This window comes from Oxyura jamaicensis, chromosome 1 (genome assembly GCF_011077185.1).
Source record: "Oxyura jamaicensis isolate SHBP4307 breed ruddy duck chromosome 1, BPBGC_Ojam_1.0, whole genome shotgun sequence".
NCBI classification, from domain to species: Eukaryota; Metazoa; Chordata; class Aves; order Anseriformes; family Anatidae; genus Oxyura; species Oxyura jamaicensis.
Window position 1 is genome coordinate 90,871,235 of NC_048893.1, and position 21,389 is coordinate 90,892,623.

General features: G+C 36.9%; 1 protein-coding gene and 1 long non-coding RNA gene across 3 annotated transcripts in view; both read right to left on the reverse strand.

Annotated features, from left to right (window-relative positions):
• The window catches only part of HJURP (Holliday junction recognition protein), a 30,265-nt gene extending 11,076 nt beyond the window's left edge, over positions 1–19,189 (reverse strand). The window contains exons 1-13 of one of the 2 annotated variants that reach the window (XM_035315097.1): positions 19,102–19,189; positions 18,507–18,573; positions 17,602–17,666; positions 16,628–16,655; positions 12,441–12,496; positions 10,485–10,524; positions 6,337–6,398; positions 5,361–5,456; positions 4,569–4,629; positions 2,639–3,637; positions 2,022–2,599; positions 1,424–1,487; positions 178–265 (exon numbers count right to left, since the gene is read on the reverse strand). In XM_035315097.1, the coding sequence (XP_035170988.1) occupies positions 178–265; positions 1,424–1,487; positions 2,022–2,599; positions 2,639–3,637; positions 4,569–4,629; positions 5,361–5,456; positions 6,337–6,398; positions 10,485–10,524; positions 12,441–12,496; positions 16,628–16,655; positions 17,602–17,666; positions 18,507–18,573; positions 19,102–19,179 (2,282 nt within the window). In that variant the 5' untranslated portion in view covers positions 19,180–19,189. Of the gene's footprint in view, positions 1–177; positions 266–1,423; positions 1,488–2,021; positions 3,638–4,568; positions 4,630–5,360; positions 5,457–6,336; positions 6,399–10,484; positions 10,525–12,440; positions 12,497–16,627; positions 16,656–17,601; positions 17,667–18,506; positions 18,574–19,101 lie in introns of both variants that reach the window. The other variant, XM_035315096.1, reaches the window with a different exon arrangement.
• Positions 10,932–11,944, reverse strand: LOC118160426. Its single transcript, XR_004747495.1, has 2 exons — positions 11,608–11,944; positions 10,932–11,391 (listed from the first exon to the last, which is right to left on the reverse strand). It is a non-coding gene; the product is annotated as an uncharacterized LOC118160426 (long non-coding RNA).
• Positions 19,190–21,389: the final 2,200 nt, after the last annotated feature.

Genomic DNA, 21,389 nt, shown 5'->3' on the forward strand with positions numbered 1-21,389 from the left:
TTGTCCACACTTGCCTGCCAGTGTTCAAGTGTGCAAGCTTGAGCTTTGTTTTCTCAAGCATCCATGCTCATTTTCATTATAGATGCACTCATTTAAGCAACAAACCCCCTACATTTAATATAAATGTACAACAGTATGAATTCCCTCTGAAATTTCTTTTTCTCCAAAGGCACTTACTTTTGATGGCATTTCCATGCATTTCCAGGACAGCTGTAATTTTGTGTTGTCCTATGCCTGCTAGAGCAGGCATCTGCAATCCCAGATTCTGGTGATGAAAGATAGTATCAATAGGGTAAGAACGATGCTAAGCATCATAAAGAATGCAGTACGTTATAAAAATACTAGCCTGTTAAGACACTTCAGAGAACTCCCTTTTGGCAAAACGTAATTTCAAAAACATTTTATACTCTATATTCAAAAGCCTCAAATACATTTAAGTTTAAGCTAACTTTTCCCAAATATTACTTATGAACATTAGAAAAAGGTACAAGGAGGAGAAATAGTTATTTCCAGAAAGAAAATGTGACAGAAAGTATGAGGAATTAAAATATGAGGAAGGCAAAATAAGACAGATGGGATACGTCTCAAATGATACGTCACCTCAAATAATCAAATTCTTTTAAAAATTATTTATGGGTAATGAAAATGCAACAAGGCAAGAACCATGCAAACAAGTTCATTTCTTTTGCCATTTTCTCTTTGTATATTAGTTAGCAACTTTTAAAGTAATGATCTTCAGTATTTTCCTTTGCATGTTAATTAGTTATTTGATGACCTGACTCGTAAGAACAAGGTATAGAAGAGAAATATCGTCAATTTTGACTAAGCTGGAAAAAAAACTACATCATGTTATAACCATACTTTAACCAAAATCGGATTATTAAAGGAAAATTATAAATTAGCATCTAGAATCTTAAACTTATTTTAGTAGTTTTTCAGTCCAGAGTTAATAAAATGATACTGTCCTGACTCAGCAAAAGTGGTCTTTTTCAGATCAATAATCCAATTCACCTAAGCACGTAACAAAAGATAGGCATGCAACAATACAATTGCACATTTTTGTAAAGCTTAAGAATCTGCACAAAAGCATTTGGTTATTCAAGTGTATGACTAACAAACTATCCCCTTCCTACAAAACATTTATATATGGAAAGTAAGGTTAGGAAAAAAAGGAGAGACAACTAACAGATAATAAGCAATATTTAGTAGGAAAATTCCTACAGAAAAAGCTTCTTAAATTACTATTTTGAGATTCAGGAAACCCTTTTCTGCTTAGACTCCTTACTTATTAAACAAACACATCTAATTATTAACGAGGAAGAAGAGCTGTCACCTAGAGAGGGGTCTATAGAGGAGATCTATATGTGTACCCTTTAAAGACATGACTGGTAAAACAGTAATTCACAAAGCTTCTGAAACTAACCTTTCAGGGAAGTAACAGGACTAACAAGAAAAGTTCTATCTGAAGAAGCGTGAAAACCAGAGTCCTGAAAATAAAGCATAAACATACTACATCAATGAAAACACTCAATTATTATTTCTCAGCTTGCCTTAGAAGAAACAACTGGAAACTTAGAAATAAGGGCCTGGTTTAAACAAGTCTGGTAATTCCAAAAGAGCTTTTTTTTTTGGTCTCACCTTGCTCATGTATATAATGAATAAAACGTAATAGTTTCAGAAGGATAATCTGTTAATTAACAGAGTCACTGTATGAGAGTATGCTAACCAGTGACTGAGTATTAAAAATATGAGAAAATCTTTTGCTGAGCATTTTAAAACCTCTTTCCATGTTAATAAATACAGTGAGCTTCCTCACAGGATCCAGGAGACCCAACGCAACTTGTATTTTGTTTAGCAAATAAAATCCTCCCCAGCTCACAAAACAACTCCACCAACCAAGTAGCACTGGAAATAAATGTTATCACTAGTCTAAAGACCTTCCAGCTCGAATCCATTTCTGAAGCATTTCTCTAAATATCAGCAAAGAGTACACCATCATTTTTTACAATGCCCCGAAATACCTGATTCTGACAGTTGTGACTGTTAAAAAAGCTGATGTTACTGCCATCGTATGGGCTCAAAAAATCCACACAACCTGTCTGAAGATTTACATTTTTCCTGTGAGAAATTTGCTGACATTTTGATGGAAAAAAATAACGTTCAGGCATATCTTTCAGTCTCTTTACTGGTGAACAAAGAAGATCATTTTGAAAATTTCCTAGTCTCTTAACTCTGGGAATTGCAGATAAAGATCGAACAGGTGAGTTAACAAGAGCATTTACAGTTTCAGACATCTGTATTCCTTCATATTTCCTTAAATTGGAAGCTCTCTGAAAACCAGGAAGTTTTGAAACTGCCTCACTAGACAATTGCTCATAAATCTTCTCAAACGCTCTGTCATACTGTATATTGGACCTCGCAGACCCACTGAAATTATACTTCATTAATTGTCCTCTCTCTTCAGGCTTCTGTGAGTTTGAAAGCAGTTTTGGCAATGTCAAAGGCTTTTGGATTTCTTTGGAACACATTTTGTAGTAGAGTTTTTCAAATGCATCTTCAGATTTCTGGTGCATCTTTGAAGGACTGTGCTTCGTAGACAGTGAGGAAAAGGAGTGTCTACGCTGGGAAGAACTCTCCAACGAGGAAAAGGAGTGTCTGTGCTGGGAAGAACTCTCTCTTTCAGATTGTTTTATCTGAGGTTTTATGGCAAATGTATTTGATACTCTTGCAAGAGAACGATTCGTGACAGGTGCAAAAGTGCTACTATTGTCATTGAAATAGCAAGTAGATGAACAAAATCCTGAAGTATCATCAGAAGGACAATCAATTTTTTGACTTTCACTCTCTTTTGCCAGATTAAGCACTGTTGAGTCTGAACTGGTGGTAGATGTTAAAAAAGGGTATTCCAAAGAACATTTGTAAGCCAAGTTACCACTTTGGTTGCATTTCAAATTATTCAGTGAGACAGTAGTCGGTAATGGATCTTCAACTACAAACGTCTCTCCCATTCTAGCCAAAACATTAGGAACTTTTTGTCCCTTTCCAAATAACAAATGATCATCTACACTTGAATTAAAGCAGTCCATTTCCATTTCGCTTGTATCTAGGTAAGAATATGGTACCAGACCAGATAAATTATTAATAGAACACTCATCATCACAAGGTCCACTATTCTCATTATTTCCTGAACTTTGATCCTGGATGTCTTTACTACTGCTGCATATACTGGGTAGTGCTTTCTTCAGTTTAAGTGGTCTGAACCTCTTTATTTTGTCTACAGTGACATTGAGCTTTGCTCTTCTAGGACACCATCTTCTGTGCCTACAGTGTCCAAACATGTATCTAAATGCTTTTCTCTGAATCTCCTTTGTCATGAGCTTTATCAGCGTCTCTACCATTGCAGGATACAAGTCTGCAAGAGTGACATTGCTCCAGGAACATTCCTCATCTGCAGACTGGTATTCTTCCAAGACACTGTGATAGCAAATTTTATTAATTTCTCGAAAAGGTTGAAGTCTGGGTACAGTTATTATATCTGGTGAAATGGGGACACCAGAAAACTGGAACTGGTGAGGCCCGGATGAAGAACATGAATCTGTCAGCTTTACTTTCTTTCTGAAAACACTGGCTTGGTTGCCTATTCAAAAAACAAACAAAAAGAAAACTTAAGTCACAAAAGAAAAGTAAGAAAAAAAATAGGACATTTCAGTAACATGTTACATGACAAACAATTGCAAGTGGTACATATATTATTTATGTGCTAACAGATTTCATTAAGCTTTTCCTCCAAGCTAAACAGATGATTACATACAATTGATTAAGGAAAATTAAAATATCTTTTTACCACACTGAATTAACAGATTATAGAAGATAGAAATCAAACATTTCTAAATATTGAAAAAACATTTTAAACTAACTTAATATAAAGAAAGAAAATATCTTAATTGTAGAGGCAGATTGTTTCACTCTAAAATTTCTAACTAGGAGGTACAGATTCTACAGATTTTGTTAATCTATTTCTTATTACTTGAAAGCTTGGTACGTAATTAGTACCAGTGCAGCTTCCCTTGAGGTAAAGCATGAGGAGGATAATGCTTTTTGTACTCTTTAGGCTTAAAATATTTACACCAAAATTCTATCTAAGGTTTGCTGGGGCAAGTTTGGAGATTTGAAGAAAGAAAACTTACTAGTGGAGTAGTTCTTTGTCTACCCAAAACCTGCAGACCTAAAGCCATTCCTCAAATTTAAAGTAAATAGAACCAAGAAGTCATGCTTTCATTTAACTGAACTTAATTCTGCTGAATTTTGTAACTATGCATTTTTCTGGGGTTGTTTAACAAAAGCTGCTTTTATGCATCCATACTATTTATTTTCTTTTTTTTTAAATACAGTTTGCCATAAGCAAAATCACGTCTAACTTCTTGGCAAGAAATCTACCTACAGAACTGGTCTGTTGCTTAATTAGTCTCTGTGTTTTCAATAAATTAAATACTTATTTCTAATCAATTTCAATTAAAAAAAAATCATAACTATCATATTTGACTGACAGACAAAAGATTTAGTTGTACCTATCATTTGTTGCACTGGTGAAATTAAGTGATGATCTTCTGACAATCCTTGAGGCGCTGCCTGAAAAAATACATGAAATAAAAACCAAAACACATGAATCCTGAATTAATCCTTGAATTTTGCATGTTAAAGGTAATATAAAAATCTTATCTGTGAATCCTTCTACCCTCTCTTTACTATGCTTGGTCCTGTGCAGTACCATTAAAAAAAATAAAATCTAGTCTAAGATTCCAGTAAGAATTCTTGAGAATTACAAATTTAGTCTTGGAAAGCTATTATAATCTTTGCAAATTCTACATTGCATATCATATTTTATTTCTTAAATATTAGAAAGTATACAAATATGCATAAATATGTATACTTCCATATAATAATACAATAACTATTATATACAGATAATTTACATATCTCTGGCAAATTGAGAAGGAAATAGATGCTGTACCATGTAACGTAAAGAGATTAAATTTAAAATCTCAATTATTTTTCTCCTCTCTACAAACCTCAGTATTTAGGCATTTCAGAAGACTTACTGAAGTGAAAACCAACTCACGCATCAGGGTAAAAAGAACAAAGTATAAAATTCAGAAAAAGAAGTATTTGGATATTGTCTGCTCCTTTTCTTGTAATTATTGCTGCCACAGATCTGAATTACTGTGATATTTACGTAGGAGAATTGCAATAATGAGAACAGAGAAGTTATATTATGATTCACTGCGCTGCACATAGTTAGAGAGTCATTATGTTATTATAATTAGCAAATGATTTTTAACACAATAGGAGAAATACGTTACTGTAATCCACTTGGGAATTCTTCTTGCATCTTCTTGTACTATCACATCCACTTGAATTTTTACTTCTGGAGTTTTCACATGATCTACATCCAGATTCTTGGGGCGGGAGGAAGGATTAAAACACATAGAAGTTATTGATACAGAAGAACACAAACACATTACTTAGATTTGTTTCAAACTGGTGTTATTTGATGAAGATTTCACACCTGCATAAAACTTATTTATTTAATGTACATTTTACGTCAAAGAAAAAAAAGTCTCAAGAAGGAACTGTGTCAGAAAACATAGAAATAACAAGCTAGTTAATTGATCCAAGGAAAAGCACATACTGCCTCTTTAAGGTCAAAGACATTTAAATGCCTAGAACTAACTTTTGTTTTTTGCTAAACAAAAGAGGAAAGTAAATATTTTTTCTTTTTGTAATTCTATCTGAGCAAGCTGAATACAGGATTAGAATGGCTTCACACAAAGCGTATATTGTACTTTTCTTCACCAAAGTAACCTGTCCTGATACCCATAATCTAGCTTTGGCAAACAACAGCAGAATATTCCATTCTGCTTTTGTTACGATAGTCATTATTTAAGGTTTGCCTTTTAAAATCATGTTGCCCTGTTCTCCTCAGAGAATCAAGGATAAAGAATCATATTCACTTCACTTTGTGATTATTTCTGGTTATTCTTTTTGCATACCTATAATAGATTTTATCAGAAGTGCCTGTTCTGTACAATGAATTGATGGTTTGGGATTATAAGTATACTAGAGAAAACCATACATAATTACTTCATATCATTCTTCATGACATTATTTATTGAATGTCTCATTTGCTATATTGACAATAAACGTGCATTAAGATGCAGACTCTTATGCTGTCAGAGCATTAACTCTTTAGGCACATATAAGCTGTTGGAATAGTTCATTTATTTTTATTGAACACAAACTTATTCCATTACATTAAACACCAGAATTTTTTTTTACCTGGAAGTGGATGTCTTCAAATCTTTTTCTTACTGAGACTATATCAGCATCACTTTCTACATCTGCAATTTGAACATAAACACTAAATAAAATGTAGTCTAACTCAAACAAAACCAAAATCAAGTTTCTAGGAAGCGTTTTGAAACAAATAGTGACTCAAGTGGTTTCATTTCAAAAAAGTGTTTTCTACTATAAGGCTTTTTATCTGTATTACATTCCTTTTAAAGTCCAATTGAAAAAACATGATTTATAGACTCAAATAATGTTGTGAGGGAAACAAAGAAAAGTTAAGATATTATGTCTGTAGCCAGTTCAAGACATATGCTAGCCATTTCAGAAGGCAAAATATTTTCAAAGCACTGCTCTTCAGGAGTATTCATGCATCATTCCCACTTCCTTCCTTCTACATTTCTACTTATTCCAGCAACAATGATAAGGAATGGGACATTGTCACTTGCTTGTACCATGCATCCTTTTCTTAGTTTGTTATTATCAAGACAGTCTTAGAATTGTGAAGATAAGAAATACGAGAGACTTAAGAATATTAAAAAACAAGTCCAAAACTCAAGTTTTAGGTATTCTAAAAGTATGTTGGGGAACGATTTTGCTAGAGGTAGCCAGACCTTCCCATTAATTACTAGCTAAAGCCTCAGTCCTTCATGATAATAAAAGCCTCAGTCCTTCATGATAATAAAACATCTGACTGTATTATAAGCCATGATTTTTCAGTTTCCTTGCCTTATGTATTTGCCCCACGATTATGTTTACTCCAGGAAGAGAAAGAAGAGAGAAGAATAACGACTAAACAACAACAACAACAACAAAGTCTTGTTTATGATATTGAGCACAATTTTTTTAAACCACTAAAAAACAAAATGCAAATTGTTTCCATATAATCCCATATTTCATTTACATTCCCTGTCATTGCAGTCATCACCTAAAGCTCCGTGGGCTGCTGTCATCATAGAGCTAGGATAAAGATTCATATGAAATAAACACTGTTTTTAAGGGGAGACCACACAATTTTGCATCCACTAGTGAAAGTGTTGATCAGAGGTCTGGCTTTAACAGTCTAACCTGAGTTGAATTATTTCATTAGAATGGAAACCCATACCTGCCAGATTGCCAGTTTCTACCCCCATGACTAATAGAAGACAGTCATGGGCATTTTATCCACAGAAAATCAGTTACTAAGCACCCATCGTAATTAGTAAGAATTTTAATATTTTAGTCTGGAAAAGTTTTGCTCACCTACTCCTTTTGTAATAGGTGATATTCTTTTTCTGCTATATAGTCTTCTTCTCCAGTAGTTGAGCACAATACTCGCAGACTGCTCTCTAAACGGTCACTGAAATGACCAAACTAGACTACTACAAATATAGGATAGTCTATAAGATAAAGGTAACAGTTCCAAGAATGTTTCACTCCATCATGCCAATTACTGAACATTAGGAAAGAGTTTGCATCATAGAATGAGCTGGTCTGTAAATAAATTGAATACTCTACTAGAAACAGAATCTCAAAAAATATGATTTTACTACATCTTCACTGTATTCACAATCAGATGGCAAAGCACTCATAAAATCATAGAATATCCCAAGTTGGAAGGGACCCATAAGGATCATCAAGTCCAACTCCTGGCACCACACAGGTCTACCCAAAATTCTAGACCATGTGACTAAGTGCACAGCCCAAACGCTTCCTAAATTCTGACAGGCTCAGTGCAGTGACTACCTCCCTGGGGAGCCTGTTCCAGTGTGCGACCACTCTCTCAGTGAAGAACCTCTTCCTGATATCTAGCCTAAACCTCCCCTGCCTCAGCTTGACACCATTCCCATAGGTCCTATCACTGGTGATTAAGGAGAATAGAATCACAGAATCATAATGGTTGGAAAAGACCCTCAAGATCATCTGGTCCAACCATCACTCTACTACCAATGTCACCCACTAAACCGTGTCCCTAAGTACCATAGCTCAGCAACTGCCCCTCCACTCCCCCTCACAAGGAAGCTGTAGACTATGATGAGGGGTCTCCCCTCATCCTCCTCTTCTCCAGGCTGAACAGGCCAAGTGACCTCAACCACTCCTCACATGTCTTCCTCTCTAGGCCCTTCACCATCTTTGTTGCTCTCCTCTGGACCCTCTCCATCAGTTTCACAACCTTTTTGTACTATGGTGCCCAGAACTGCACACAGTACTCGAGGTGAGGCCACACCAGCGCAGAGTAGAGTGGGAGAATCTTTTCCCTCAACCGACTAGCAATGCCGTGCTTGATGCGTCCCAGGATATGATCGGCCCTCCTGGCTGCCAGGGCACACTGCTGGCTTATATTCAACTTGCTGTCAACCATGACCCCCAGATCTCTCTCTGTGGGGCTGCTCTCCAGTCTACTTATAGCCGGGGTTCCCCCTTCCCAGGTGCAGGACCTGGCACTTACTTTTGTTAAGCTTCATGCAGTTGGTGATCACCCAGCTCTCCAACCTGTCCAGATCTCTCTGCAAGGCCTTTCCACCCTCATCTGAGTCCACAACTCCTCCAGGTTTGGTGTTGTTGGCAAATTTGCTCAAAACACCTTCTAGTCCTACATCCAAATAATTTATGATAACATTGAAAAGAACTGGCCCTAAAATGGAGCCTTTAGGGACCCCACTAGTGACCATCCGCCAGCCTGATGTTGCCCCATTTACCACAACCCTTTGAGCCCTGGCCATCAGCCAATTGCTCACCCATCGTATGATGTTTTTGTTTAGCTGCATGCTGGACGTTTTGTCCAGTAGGATCCTATGAGAAACTGTGTCAAAAGCTTTGCTGAAGTCCAAAAAGATCATATCACACTGGAACAGTAATTATCACTAGAGAACCACAGTACAGCACAGAATGAATGGTAGTGAAATATTTTCTCCATGGAATCTGAAGGTGTTCTAAGGGCTAAGAGGGAAATCAGGTAACAGCTTTGTTTCTCAAATTCAGAAGTTAGTTATAACAAAAACTCCCACTTTTCTCTCTGGAAAATTTGTCTTATAATACAGGAAGTTATTTCACTGTAAATGCACACAGTGTATTAATATTACCTAAAAGATATATCATATTGAAGAGATGAACATTTTGGCGATGGGCTTACTGCCAAATTCAAGTTTTGACTTTGATATGATCCTCTGTTTATTTATGTATATTATAGTTTAGATAATTCAGATTCAACTTTCCCTTTTCTCTCCAAATAAATTGATTTTTCTGTCATCCTATCCTAACAGATGCAACACGTTTTTCAAGTATCGCTACGCTTTGCTATGCTACTTCCTGTGAAACCAAAGAAGGTAGGTCCCAATCATTTTCCCTATTAAGGGCAGACCAATAAGTATAGGTACAGGTGAGAGCTGTTTTACTTTATTTGTACTTGCTGTTAACAGCTTTTCCATACTTTTAGAAAAAAAATAACATATAACATCAGAGGAATCACTGCCTTCACTGAGAAGGGTGAAGCATTCCATATGAATATTAAAGATGAAAAAAACAACACCGAAAGAGTTTTAGCTAACATAGCTAAACTGCTCTTTAAATCATTAAATGCTGGGTACCACCTAGTCATAGTTTAATTTAAGGAAAACAGTATGTTTTTATGTGCAGTAAAAGACTGAAGTATTTTTAAAACAGTTGAAGATTATGATTACAATCAAGTAATTATTTGGGAATACAAGATTAAAACACTAAAGGTTCGCAGACAGGCCACAAGACTTACTGAAACTGCTACAAATGCTAAATAAAATTTAGCCAGCCTCCTGAAGACATTGTGGCAATTGAAGTTAGTATCTTTGTTAACTGGGCCACTAGAAACTAGCATCCTATTTCCACTCATGAAAAACTCCTGATCTCACTGTTCCTTTCAATTTATTAAGAAAATGCAATTGAACATCCTCCACATTGGATTTTCAGCACATCAGCAATTCAGGACTGAGATTTAAAGAGGAATGTGGACATAGATCTCGTAGCGTTACAAGTACTTCTGTCTCTTATTATTCTCTACTTTGTGAAAGTGATTCTCTACTTTGTGAGCATGGATTAATATTACTTCTACTATATCGTAGAATTATACAGAATAATTATTTATAATCTTTTTTCAAAAATATTAAAAACTAAATTACAAAACTTACCTGCATCAGATACTTCCATGGAAGAATTCTCAGGAAAAACCTTAAAAGCAGATGAAAACAATTTTAAGACTTGGTAGCAAAAGCTATATTAACTAGCCTGTAGAATTCCCTGCTCGTTACCTGGGAAAAAAGAAAAAACAGTTGCATTCCAGAAACTATGTCCAAGTGACACCATCTTTATCAACAAACCTATACACAAATCTGTCTTAATTCACATCTGATTATTCAATGGGTAAACTATTTTCTTATCAGCCCTTCTATATTCATATGAGTAATGTAAAAAAAATAAGCTATTACATAAGAAGAATAAAAAAGAATTGACAAATGAATTTTAATTACCATATCTGTATCAGGAAGTACTCGGGGTTCTTTCTGTTCCAATGCAATTTATGTTTTAATTGCCCACTCAAAACAGCTCTCTATATAACATTTTTTTTTTTTTTCATAAAATGCTTATTTAGAATGGAAAAGAAACCCTTTCAAAATGCTTACCACTCACATCTCAACAGAATGCTCCAGAATTTATTTTAATAAAAGCAATTGACCAATCAGTCTCTTTAAAACACTCTTCAAATGCTGACTATTTTCTCCTTAAGATCAAGCATGTAAAGAATTTAGACACATACAGAGTTTACAAGTAATAATAACTAAAGAGTTAGACACGCACTGCCTAACTAAGAAGACATCTGATAGCTTAAAGCTTATGTCTAAATATTGTCTTCTACTTTAAATAAACCTCAAACAGCTGGAATTCAGCTAAAATCCATAGCTGATATCAGAGTTGATATTTGATACTCCTAATACCACAATGGGACATGTAATTCTATGAAACATACATAAAAACTACTAAAACCAAGATGCAATGCTCATCACAAATTGAATAAAAATACAACTGATAACAGGGGTTCTTCACAGAGAGGGTGGTTGCACACTGGAACAGGCTCCCCAGGGAAGTGGTCACTGCACCGAGCCTGTCTGAATTTAAGAAGAGATTGGACTGTGCACTTAGTCACATGGTCTGAATTTTTGGGTAGACCTGTGCGGTGTCAAGAGTTGGACTTGATGATCCTTAAGGGTCCCTTCCAACTCAGGATATTCTATGATTCTATGATTCTATGAACACTTAGTAGAAAAAAATAATGTTAGTAGTATACTACTACATGGATTCTGCTCAAAACCAAACTATCCTATGTCATTGCAATTTTAGACAAGTACAAATACTGGTCTTTCAACGTTCTTTGAAACCTCTGTCAAAACGAAAACCTAATCGTAAAATAAACCATTTCTGTCCAACTATGGGCTCTTTCAAAAAATTAGAGCTAGATTTTCTTCCTGCATCAACTGCAAATAACAATTGAGGCACCCAAAATATCACTGGGGTAAGCATGGAGGGATTATATTCTGAACAAACAGGGACAGTTAGAAAACACAACAAAATGCAAATTCACCATCACAGTATGTATTAAACCACCACACGTAGCAGTCAAGATCTTTAGTCCATCACTACCTTAAAAGACAAAACTGACAACAATCCATCTGGGGAAGTATACTAGATGACCACATTAACCAAAACACGAGATTTTAACTGTATGTGAACATATACCTTGTAATTAAAACAGAACTCTTCTTAAATAATGCAACTATATGCAATGAACATCATGAGGGGAACATTCACGTGAAGCAATTGTATAATAAGGTACCTGAAGTTTGAAGAACCGGAGTGACATACTTAAACAAAGAAGCAAAATACTCAACGTTAATAGGTAAAGAGCATTAAGCCTTCAATTTTCTCAGAAGTATTCAATTAAAAGAATAAAGTCAATCAATTCAGCAATTAGTAAATCTTCTAAATATAGTTTCATAGATCAATAATTTCTTAGCTTTTAGCTTGTGACTATATAAATGTTTTTCCTGAAGAGGCTTTATAAAAAAGTAGATGAAACATAGCATCCATACCTGATGTACTGTCGAATGTCCATCTTCAAAACTACTGGCATGTTGCTTTGACATTTCTTAGTGTGCATATGGGAGAAAAAACAAACCCACCCATTAGATAGATGACAGATCAAGGTTGCACCAGAACTCATTAATTCTCCTTTTATACATAAAACATATATTTTGAACATATTTAACTCAAGCATTTAACAAATGAAGAACGGAAGCAAATAACAGACAAGTGACAGAACAACATTCTTAGCAAACAAAGTAGACTGATTCTGATCATAGTTGTACATCTAAATATTATCCGTTTTCTTCTTAACCTATGAAGTGACACAGAAAATTATATTTGTCCCTTTTGGTATGACTTGGAAAAAAGGAAGACAACTACAGTTTTTTGTGCACTTTCATGGCATAATGTTGAGAAGAGAGAAAGAGACTAATTGGTCCTGAAAAATGGGGGAAGAATCCCCAGTCTTCTATTCTACGATTCTACTTCATCATCAGGGGATAAGATTGATATTAGGATATTATTCTTCACCAAGAGGGTGGTTGGGCAGTGGAACAGGCTCCCCAGCAAAGTGGTCACAGCACCGAGCCTGCCAGAGTTTAAAAAGCATTTGGACAAAGCTCTCAGACACAGGGTCTGTCTGATTTTTGGGTGGTCCTGTGTGGAGCCAGGAACTGGATGCAGTGATCCTTGTGGGTCCCTGCCAATTCAGGATATCCTATGAGATCTCTGTACATCTTTTATTTTGTTTGTTTTGTTTTGTTTTTGGCAAGGAAGCCTTCCAAAACTGTCACACCTGCCTTTCTTTACAGATAGGCCCACCAGCAATCTCTTTTTATTTTCTCCATTTATTTCATAAGAAATATAAAGAACAGTCTAAGATGTTCCATATTTCACTAAAAATCATTAAGCTGATTTCCCCCTTTGACATTTCAACCTATGTATTATTCTACATTAGCTATAACAACACTAGCACTCAAGCTGATTTCAATAAAATCAAAACATGAGACCCACAGAGAAGCAGCTGTCTTCAAACAAATCTTACTTATGCATAAGCTAATTTCACAGCCTCTAAGTCAGATATTGTTGTTATTAAAATTATTCAAGACTGAAAACTGTTTTGACAATGCTGAAAAAGGTACATTTCTAACTGTCATCTTGTTAGACTTAAACAAGGGATCCACAAGCTATAGTGTCTGGAGTTTGTATACAGACCATATGATTATGACATGCACCTAAAAATTATTGCCTACATCTAGTTAATGTTCATACTGCACAAGTTACAGAAATGGGATCTTCCCCAAAAGACAGGATCTGTATCCTCGAGCACAAGACATGTTTGTACTAATACTGTAGCAGGGACTTCTCATGGGTGGATGGATGGACGGATGCAATATATCATTTACATTAACTCTGAGTCTACGTGCTTTGGCAGATATGCTTATACTACTCAAGATGGTCATTAAAGAAGTTTCTGCTTAATGCAGGATTTATTTTTCTTGTTTTCTCCATATTTGTTTCCAGATTAATTGATGTCAAATAACACAACGAATTTACTTCTTTATTTTTCCTAAGTGGTAATGAGATGTATCTAATATCTAACCACATAGATATTATTCACTTCTGTAAATACTTCAATTTATTTAATAGTGTTAAGCAGATATCTAAAGATTTCCCGTTTCCTAAAAGCTTCAAGTGTATGGAGAGGAACCAAAACATGCCATCTACTCCTTCTTCCCTTCTAAGGCAGGAACAACTATACCTAACGTGTCTCTAGAAGTCTAACCCATTAAGAGCAACTCCATAATCTCTAAGAAACAGCTGTCAGGGCTTTCTTTTATTTACATTTCAATAGTTTTTCTAATGTATTTAACATAGGGATTCTCTTTTGTCTTTTTTTTTTTTTTTTTTTAAATTCCTCCATTTTTTCTTTTTCTGACTCAGTCCAGTTAGCCAAAACACTATTCAGTGCAAAAATAATGGGACAAGAATTTGATCCTCACTATTTTGCAAATATAAACTACAGTAAAGCATTCTTCATAATACTTTAGCAATATATTTTTAAAAGCTGAATAAAGCAATTTGCTGATGTTTCTGAGCTAGGAACACAGAAAATCATGAAAACACGATAATGTCCCATTAAAATCCCTGCTGAGCAAGAACTATGAAACACCACAGAGTGTGTTTTGTTTTACAAAGTTTTCTGCTCAAGGAAAGAAAGAATTTTATGTCAATAATACATTTCCAAAATATTACTTTTTTAATGACGAAATTTAACATAAATGGCTCTCCCATACTCAGAACAGCTATATAAAAACCACTCAAAGGATTGTCATGTGACAAAGTACAATTTCATAAAGCTACCAGGAAGTTTATCTGAACAGTAAAAATTAGTCGAGCAAAATTCACAATTACGATCTGAAAAAACAACACTAACAATACTAAAAGGGCAGAGGGGGGCATCATAAATGTTTGGGTACTGCAAAGATTCTTTGTATGTTCACTGTTAGCGTTTATTTATTTGAAAACACATTATCAGGAAAATCTAGGAATACAGAGCAAGATGAGGTAAACTGCATGCTAGCTTCAATAATCCATAGCCAGAACTTGTTGGTGCTATTTTTATTATTAACACCAACCACAATGAGCGAATTCAAATGCTTACAGCACGTACTTCTGTGTTGAAATAATCAGTGCAAAACATGGTTTGCATAAATAGAACAAAATTGACGAGATTCTCTTATAGTATATAGAAACATGCATATATAATCTGTAAGAAGAGGTTTTTCCTTATACCAACCACTAACACCAGTGTTATTTCTCCACCCTCAATATTTAAATATTTCTTCTCTATGATAACTAAAACATAACTAAATTTTAAAGACTGCTGAGTTGTACTGAAAGCTGTTAAAAATATTTAGAATATCAAATCTTCTGTTCCTCTACCTCATCTATAATGCAGAACACTAAATTTAGAATTAATTATATCTAGTCTTTGTAGCACAAAGAATCCTCAAAGTGCTCTAATAAGAACTTCTATGCCATTCAGACCTTAGGTCAAAAATGAAGACTAACAAAGAGACAAAAAAAAAAAAAAAAAGCTCTAGAGGAATTCAGGTACTGTATCTTTTGAAAAACTACCTGCTAGACGCACTTGCTTTCTGAGACTGTAGTAAGAAAATGACTGGCTAGTCAGAACCATCAGCATATAAAAATTTCAGTCAAAGGTCTGGACCATCCGAATATTATTTCGGACCTTATTTCCCAGCTCAACATTTAAATTCTGTAGGCTGATTCAAAGTATATACACAAACCCTGTACAGACAAATTTCTGGTAGGATTGTAGAGGGCACACATTGTGTTTTGTTATGTCTCCAAATATGCAGCATAAAAGCCTCTTGGCTGAATATGATAAAATAAACAACAGATTGAAAAAAAAATAATCCTTAAAATCTTAAGAAAACAAAGCCCAACATACTTTCACTGCACTATACATCATAATGTCTCCCCCATCATTTATCCCAGTAAAAAGACATTTATTTTGTTGGAATATACAGCTCCTTTTCAGAACAAAGGAAAAGGGAGAAGCATAACATCTGAAGATTAAGTAGTATCAGAATTACACTTGGTGTGCAATCTTGATTTAATTTCCATCATGACACTTGATCTCTAATTAAACATCTACTTTTTCTGCAGGTAGCCCAATTCATTCAGCGTACAGAACAATCTGCTACATTTGTGATTGCTCACCATGCAGCTTCACGAGATTCTTTCAACACGTATATTTGAACATGTCTACTTATTTAGCTATTTTCAAAAAGCTAGCAAATTATAAACTCTTCCATATGTACATTGAGGTAACTCAGGGTGTGATTTTTAGATTCAAAGAACATCTGACAAAAGTTAAAAATACAAGAAAGAAAACTGTCTGCACAACTGATATGGGGAGATTATTTTAAATCAAGTTGTGACGATAGCAACACCAATTATAAACTATTCATTTTAAACATTTTTAGCTACATTTCAGAATCCTTATAAACCCAAGTGCTGATGTGTTTCTTTTTTATTTGTTTGTTGTTTGTTTTTTAAAACCAGTGAGTATCCTAAGGAATTTGACATAAAAACTTGATATTTTCTATGAAGTCAAGACTCTTGGATAATTTATAGCACTTGTTTTTTTTTTTAAACGCTTTACCTGTATTCCTTTGACTTCTTGTGTGACGCTGCAATTATAAACGGAGAAAAAAAAAAATCAGAAGAATCTTAGAATAACAAGTTTACTTTAACTGAAGCATTTATTTTCTTTGATATATCTTACAAGTTGTCACTTCATAAATAACCATTCAGTTCCCTTCAGCTTTTGCATGGCCTGACTAGCAAAGCAACAAATACTTGGTAAAACATACCTGATCATTCAATTCTTGCCATGCTGTTGCTGTTAAAAGTACTACAATAACATAAGCTGTAGTTAACTTGACACACCTAAGAGGCTACAACAGAATTCTTCTTACAGTCCTTAATGGATTTTTACTGTAAAGTTATGCAGCCACTTGTTGCAACGCTTTGTAGATGGTGCACAAGATATTCCCAGAAGATCAAAAGGAGAGAAATACAGCCACATTTGCCTCCGTTAAATCCACTTACACCCCAGGACTGAATTTCACTCCTCACACCGAGGGGTTCAGAACAGCTTCTGTGTTAACTAGTAAGGCACACTTACTCAGCTTTACTTTTTTGACAGGTACCATAGGGAACAGAGCAGGTAGGAGACTTTGTATGGTTATTGAGAAACATGGTGCTTTTGACCAAATTCTCTGTTAAGCTCTTATGAAGGAGTTTAGGAAACACATTAAGAAGCGACTGCTTGTTTAACATGAACACTTAGAAAAAGAGCATACAATAAACAGGCCCACAACACTACATATGGGAAATACTTTTCCAGGTTAATGAGTGGCATTAACCAGTAATAAATACATGACCTATTTCTATCCATCTCATCTGATGTTCTTACGCAGCCTATCCTAAAACCCTATTTTAAGGTAGTTACAGACTTCATTAATACCTCCTGCAAGTATTATATGGCACAGCAAGATTAGATTCTATTCCTATATAAAATACAGAAAAAAAAAATACGATATTTTGACTGCATAATAGGACTATATTAGATACCTTAAGTAGTTTCTTCTTCCATTTTTTAAGACTCTTGTTTGATACTTCCCCCCATTTTTTTGGTCCTATAAATAACAAGAGATGCTTATTTAAACAGCTTTTCTTGTAACACTATTTATCTATACCGAGTAGCACATAGAAAGAACACATTATTTAGATTTGGTAATGTTTTGTTACTATATAAACAGTTATATATAACAAAAAATTAAAGGAAAACAAAATAAGATAACATGGTAATTTGAAGTCATAATTGAGAAGTTGGTTAAAAAAAAATTAAAAAGAATCAAATGAATCTAACAACACGTTGCTAAAACCCAAAGGGTATTAACAGCCCAGATATTATGAAGATAAAAAAAGTATATTATTTTATTTGAGTAAATAGGTTGTAACACATTATAGATTTATGCTAACCACGTGAACATTCAATGAAAAATTAAAGAAGACTATCTACCCGTTCCACCCTGACATTTGATGACATTTGACATGCTAGAAATCTATCACTTCACAGCAGCCTTCAGAACGCTAAGCAGACCTGAAACTACAGAATCCAATCATGCATATCAGCTTTCTGCTATTAGCTCTGTTCCTTTGTTTCCTCTTGTCCTTCTCCATTTTGATTCTTTCATTCCAAGTTATTCAAACATTATCCATTGTTTTCCTGTACTTTGCTACTAATTCTTTTCTGTTGTCTAAAACGGAGCACACGATGGACTAAAAAGGTGGGTGTGAACCATCTCTCCAGGTATTTCTAACCAAAATTTACGGATTAAGTTGGATAGAAACACCTGAGCGCAAAACATCCGGTATTTGGTGAAATCTCACGTTACGTAACCGCTTGCAGTTGTGTAATACGCAGTATGCTTCATGATATCTAAACAGGTTGCATAGCTTAAAGAAGTTCTTACCGTCAGGGGCATCAAAAGTGAGGGTTTCCATGGAAATAAGAAAATCATCTTCAAAAGGATGATTATACTACATAAAAAGAAGTATTTAAGATTAGAATAAACAGTTAACAAGGCTTTTAAAAGCATTTTACAGAACTTTGTTTCAAGCGAGACGTGAAACTGTCAGTGTGCTGCGTTATTGCCATCAGCTGGGAGCCAGCTATCTGGAAACAGGTATTCCAAGAAAAATAAACAGATAAGTATATATGTGTATATATATATATATATATATATATATATATGTGGTGTTAGATAAATAAATATATCAATATATGAAGCACGTGTATGAGTCATTCAGTTGCAGGCCATAAGCCAGCCACTGAAAGACGAAGGTTCAACATGTTCGAAGTGGTCAAGTCAGTCTGTTTCAGGGTTTCTTGCAGGCTCGCTGTTAAGGAACTGGAAGCAGGCACGCAGCACACCCACCCGTCCCGGAACTCGAACACCCAGGCTGGGTGAGAACAGCCCCGTGACAGGCCCATGACGGCGCCCATCTCCCAGTGACGACCCTACAGGGGGCCCCGGTGCCGGCCGGGAAGGGGAGGGGAGGCCTCACCTTCTCCACGATGCGGTTGATGGAGGCGACGAAGCGGTCGTTGCTGTGCCGCAGCCATTCGTCCAGCTCGCCAGCCATGGCGCAGAACCGAGGCACCCCCGCCCCGGCACGTACCGATTCGAACTGCGCGCCGCCCGCACGGTTTCTCTTCTTCCATTGGGTCTCGATCACGTCAATCCTGGCGCGTCAGCCTATCGGAGCGCGCAGTGCCCTGCCCTCCTGGCTTTGATTGGGTGATGCCGAGCGCCCACCCGCGGTCCCGTCGCAGTCAACACGGCTCAAAATCCTACCATTGGGCACTGCGCTCACGGCTGACAACGGCCAAAAAGTCGCTGTTCTACCTAGCAACAGAGACCCACCGGGAGCTCCCATTGGCTGCGGCGTCAGCTGCGGGCTGCGCCACCCGCCCGCCCTCCGGCGAGAGGCAGCGCCTGGCCACTCGAAGCACTGCCCAGCCCTTGCCTTCAGCGGGCCTCGCGGTGCCTCGTGCTGAGCGCGGCCACGTTCCCAGCACTTTCTTTCCCTGCAGTTTTTTGCCGTTTAAGTTTTACAGAGCACTTGCACGCTCCCCCAGCCTCCTCGCCCGGGTCCTTACACTGTAACTAACCCCCAGCAGGGCGCTCTGCCTGCCCCTCAGTGGAAAAACCAGCTGCCAACTTCATCATGGGCATGCTGAAATGGCAAACCACAGCTGCTATACACAACAGGCAAAACGTGTTTGCCCTTAGCTGTGTCTTGCTGCAGGAAAGCGTAGAGCATAAAAGCTCGCCTCCCTGCAGAGCACTGTAGAAATCCTCCTGGCTTCCACCTGGGTGTGACTCCTCTGGGGATGTGCTGCTTCCACATCGGCTTACACTTTTTGAACCACTTGTTTGTTCAGAAATTGAATCCCCCCATCTACTTGTGTTGTAGCTAGAGTCAGGACACCTAGCCACTTCAATTCTGTTCTTGATATACCAAGGTTGTTGATACTCCAAGTTTGTATGTCCCTGTCAGCACCCCTGCTTGTGCTAGGGAGCGTGACAGGCAAAATGGGAAGTGCAGAGGCAGCTTCTGAGCTGGGCCGCATTTCCAGTTCACTAAAACTGTTGGTGTGATGTGGTAAAAGGCCAATATGTAAACACATTAAGTGCCATTTCTTGTACAGGAGAAGGCTTTTTTCTTCAGCCAGCTTTTGTCAGGGCTCCCCCCGCGCAGCAGGGCCTGGTTGGGAGGCCCTGCCTTACCACACACCGTCAGGGAGCAGCCTGCAGGCAAAACCAAGCAGAATATAATAAACCTTTCTGCTGGATGCAGCAGAAATGGCCAGAGGATTAATGACTGGCGAACTGAATGTGAAATGGCCACCAAAGTTCCTGTCCTTTCCAGTCATTCTCCAGCTAGCCCATAGGGTTGTGGTCCTGGGGTCACAGAGGAGGGGGCTCTCACTGGCACCACTGAAAGTGTCACCTGTCCACCAGCACAGAGTTTTCAGATACTATGCCATTCCTCTCCAGTATTCTTCAAGAAACCATTCCTTTTCTATAAGTAAAGTAAATAAAATAAAAATAAAATGCTATCAGCACACCAAGTGCCTTGGAACTGTCCATTATAAAAACATTTGCTGTTTTGCCAACATAAAAGCGTAGATGCATTTTTCATAACTGCTAACTGTCTAAAGCTGATTTATATTTATCTGTTTACTATTTGTGAGTTCAGATGTAATAAATCTGACTATTGAAATGCCAGAAATAAAGACATTACTGGCTGTTTTAAGCATTGGTATTGTTCTGTGGTGGAGTTCTACCGCCCACAAGTTCTGCAGTAAGGCTTTACCCTTCTTCTGGTATCAGCAAGGCTCAATTTTTCTGTCAGCACTGCATGAACCCCTGTGCTCAGCGGTTACATCACATCTGTGGTGAGCAAGCCAGCCACATGAGCAGTGAAGTAGGATGTACTCAGGCCTGGTGAGCTCGCACCTCGAGTGCTGTGTTCAGCTTTGGGCCCCTCACTACAAGAAGGACATGGAGGTGCTCAAGCGAGTCCAGAGAAGGGCACCAAAGCTGGTGAGGGGTCTGGAGAACAAGCCTAACGAGGATCAGATGAGGGAACTGGGGTTTTTAAGTCTGGAGAGAGGAGGCTCAGGGGAGACCTTATTGCTCTCTACAACTACCTGAAAGGAATGTGTGGGGAGCTGGGGGTTGGCCTCTTCTCTCAGATAACTAGTGATAGGACTGGAGAGAATGGCTTCAAGTTGTGCCAGAGGAGGTTTATGTTGGAAATTAGGAGACATTTCTTTTCAGAAAGAG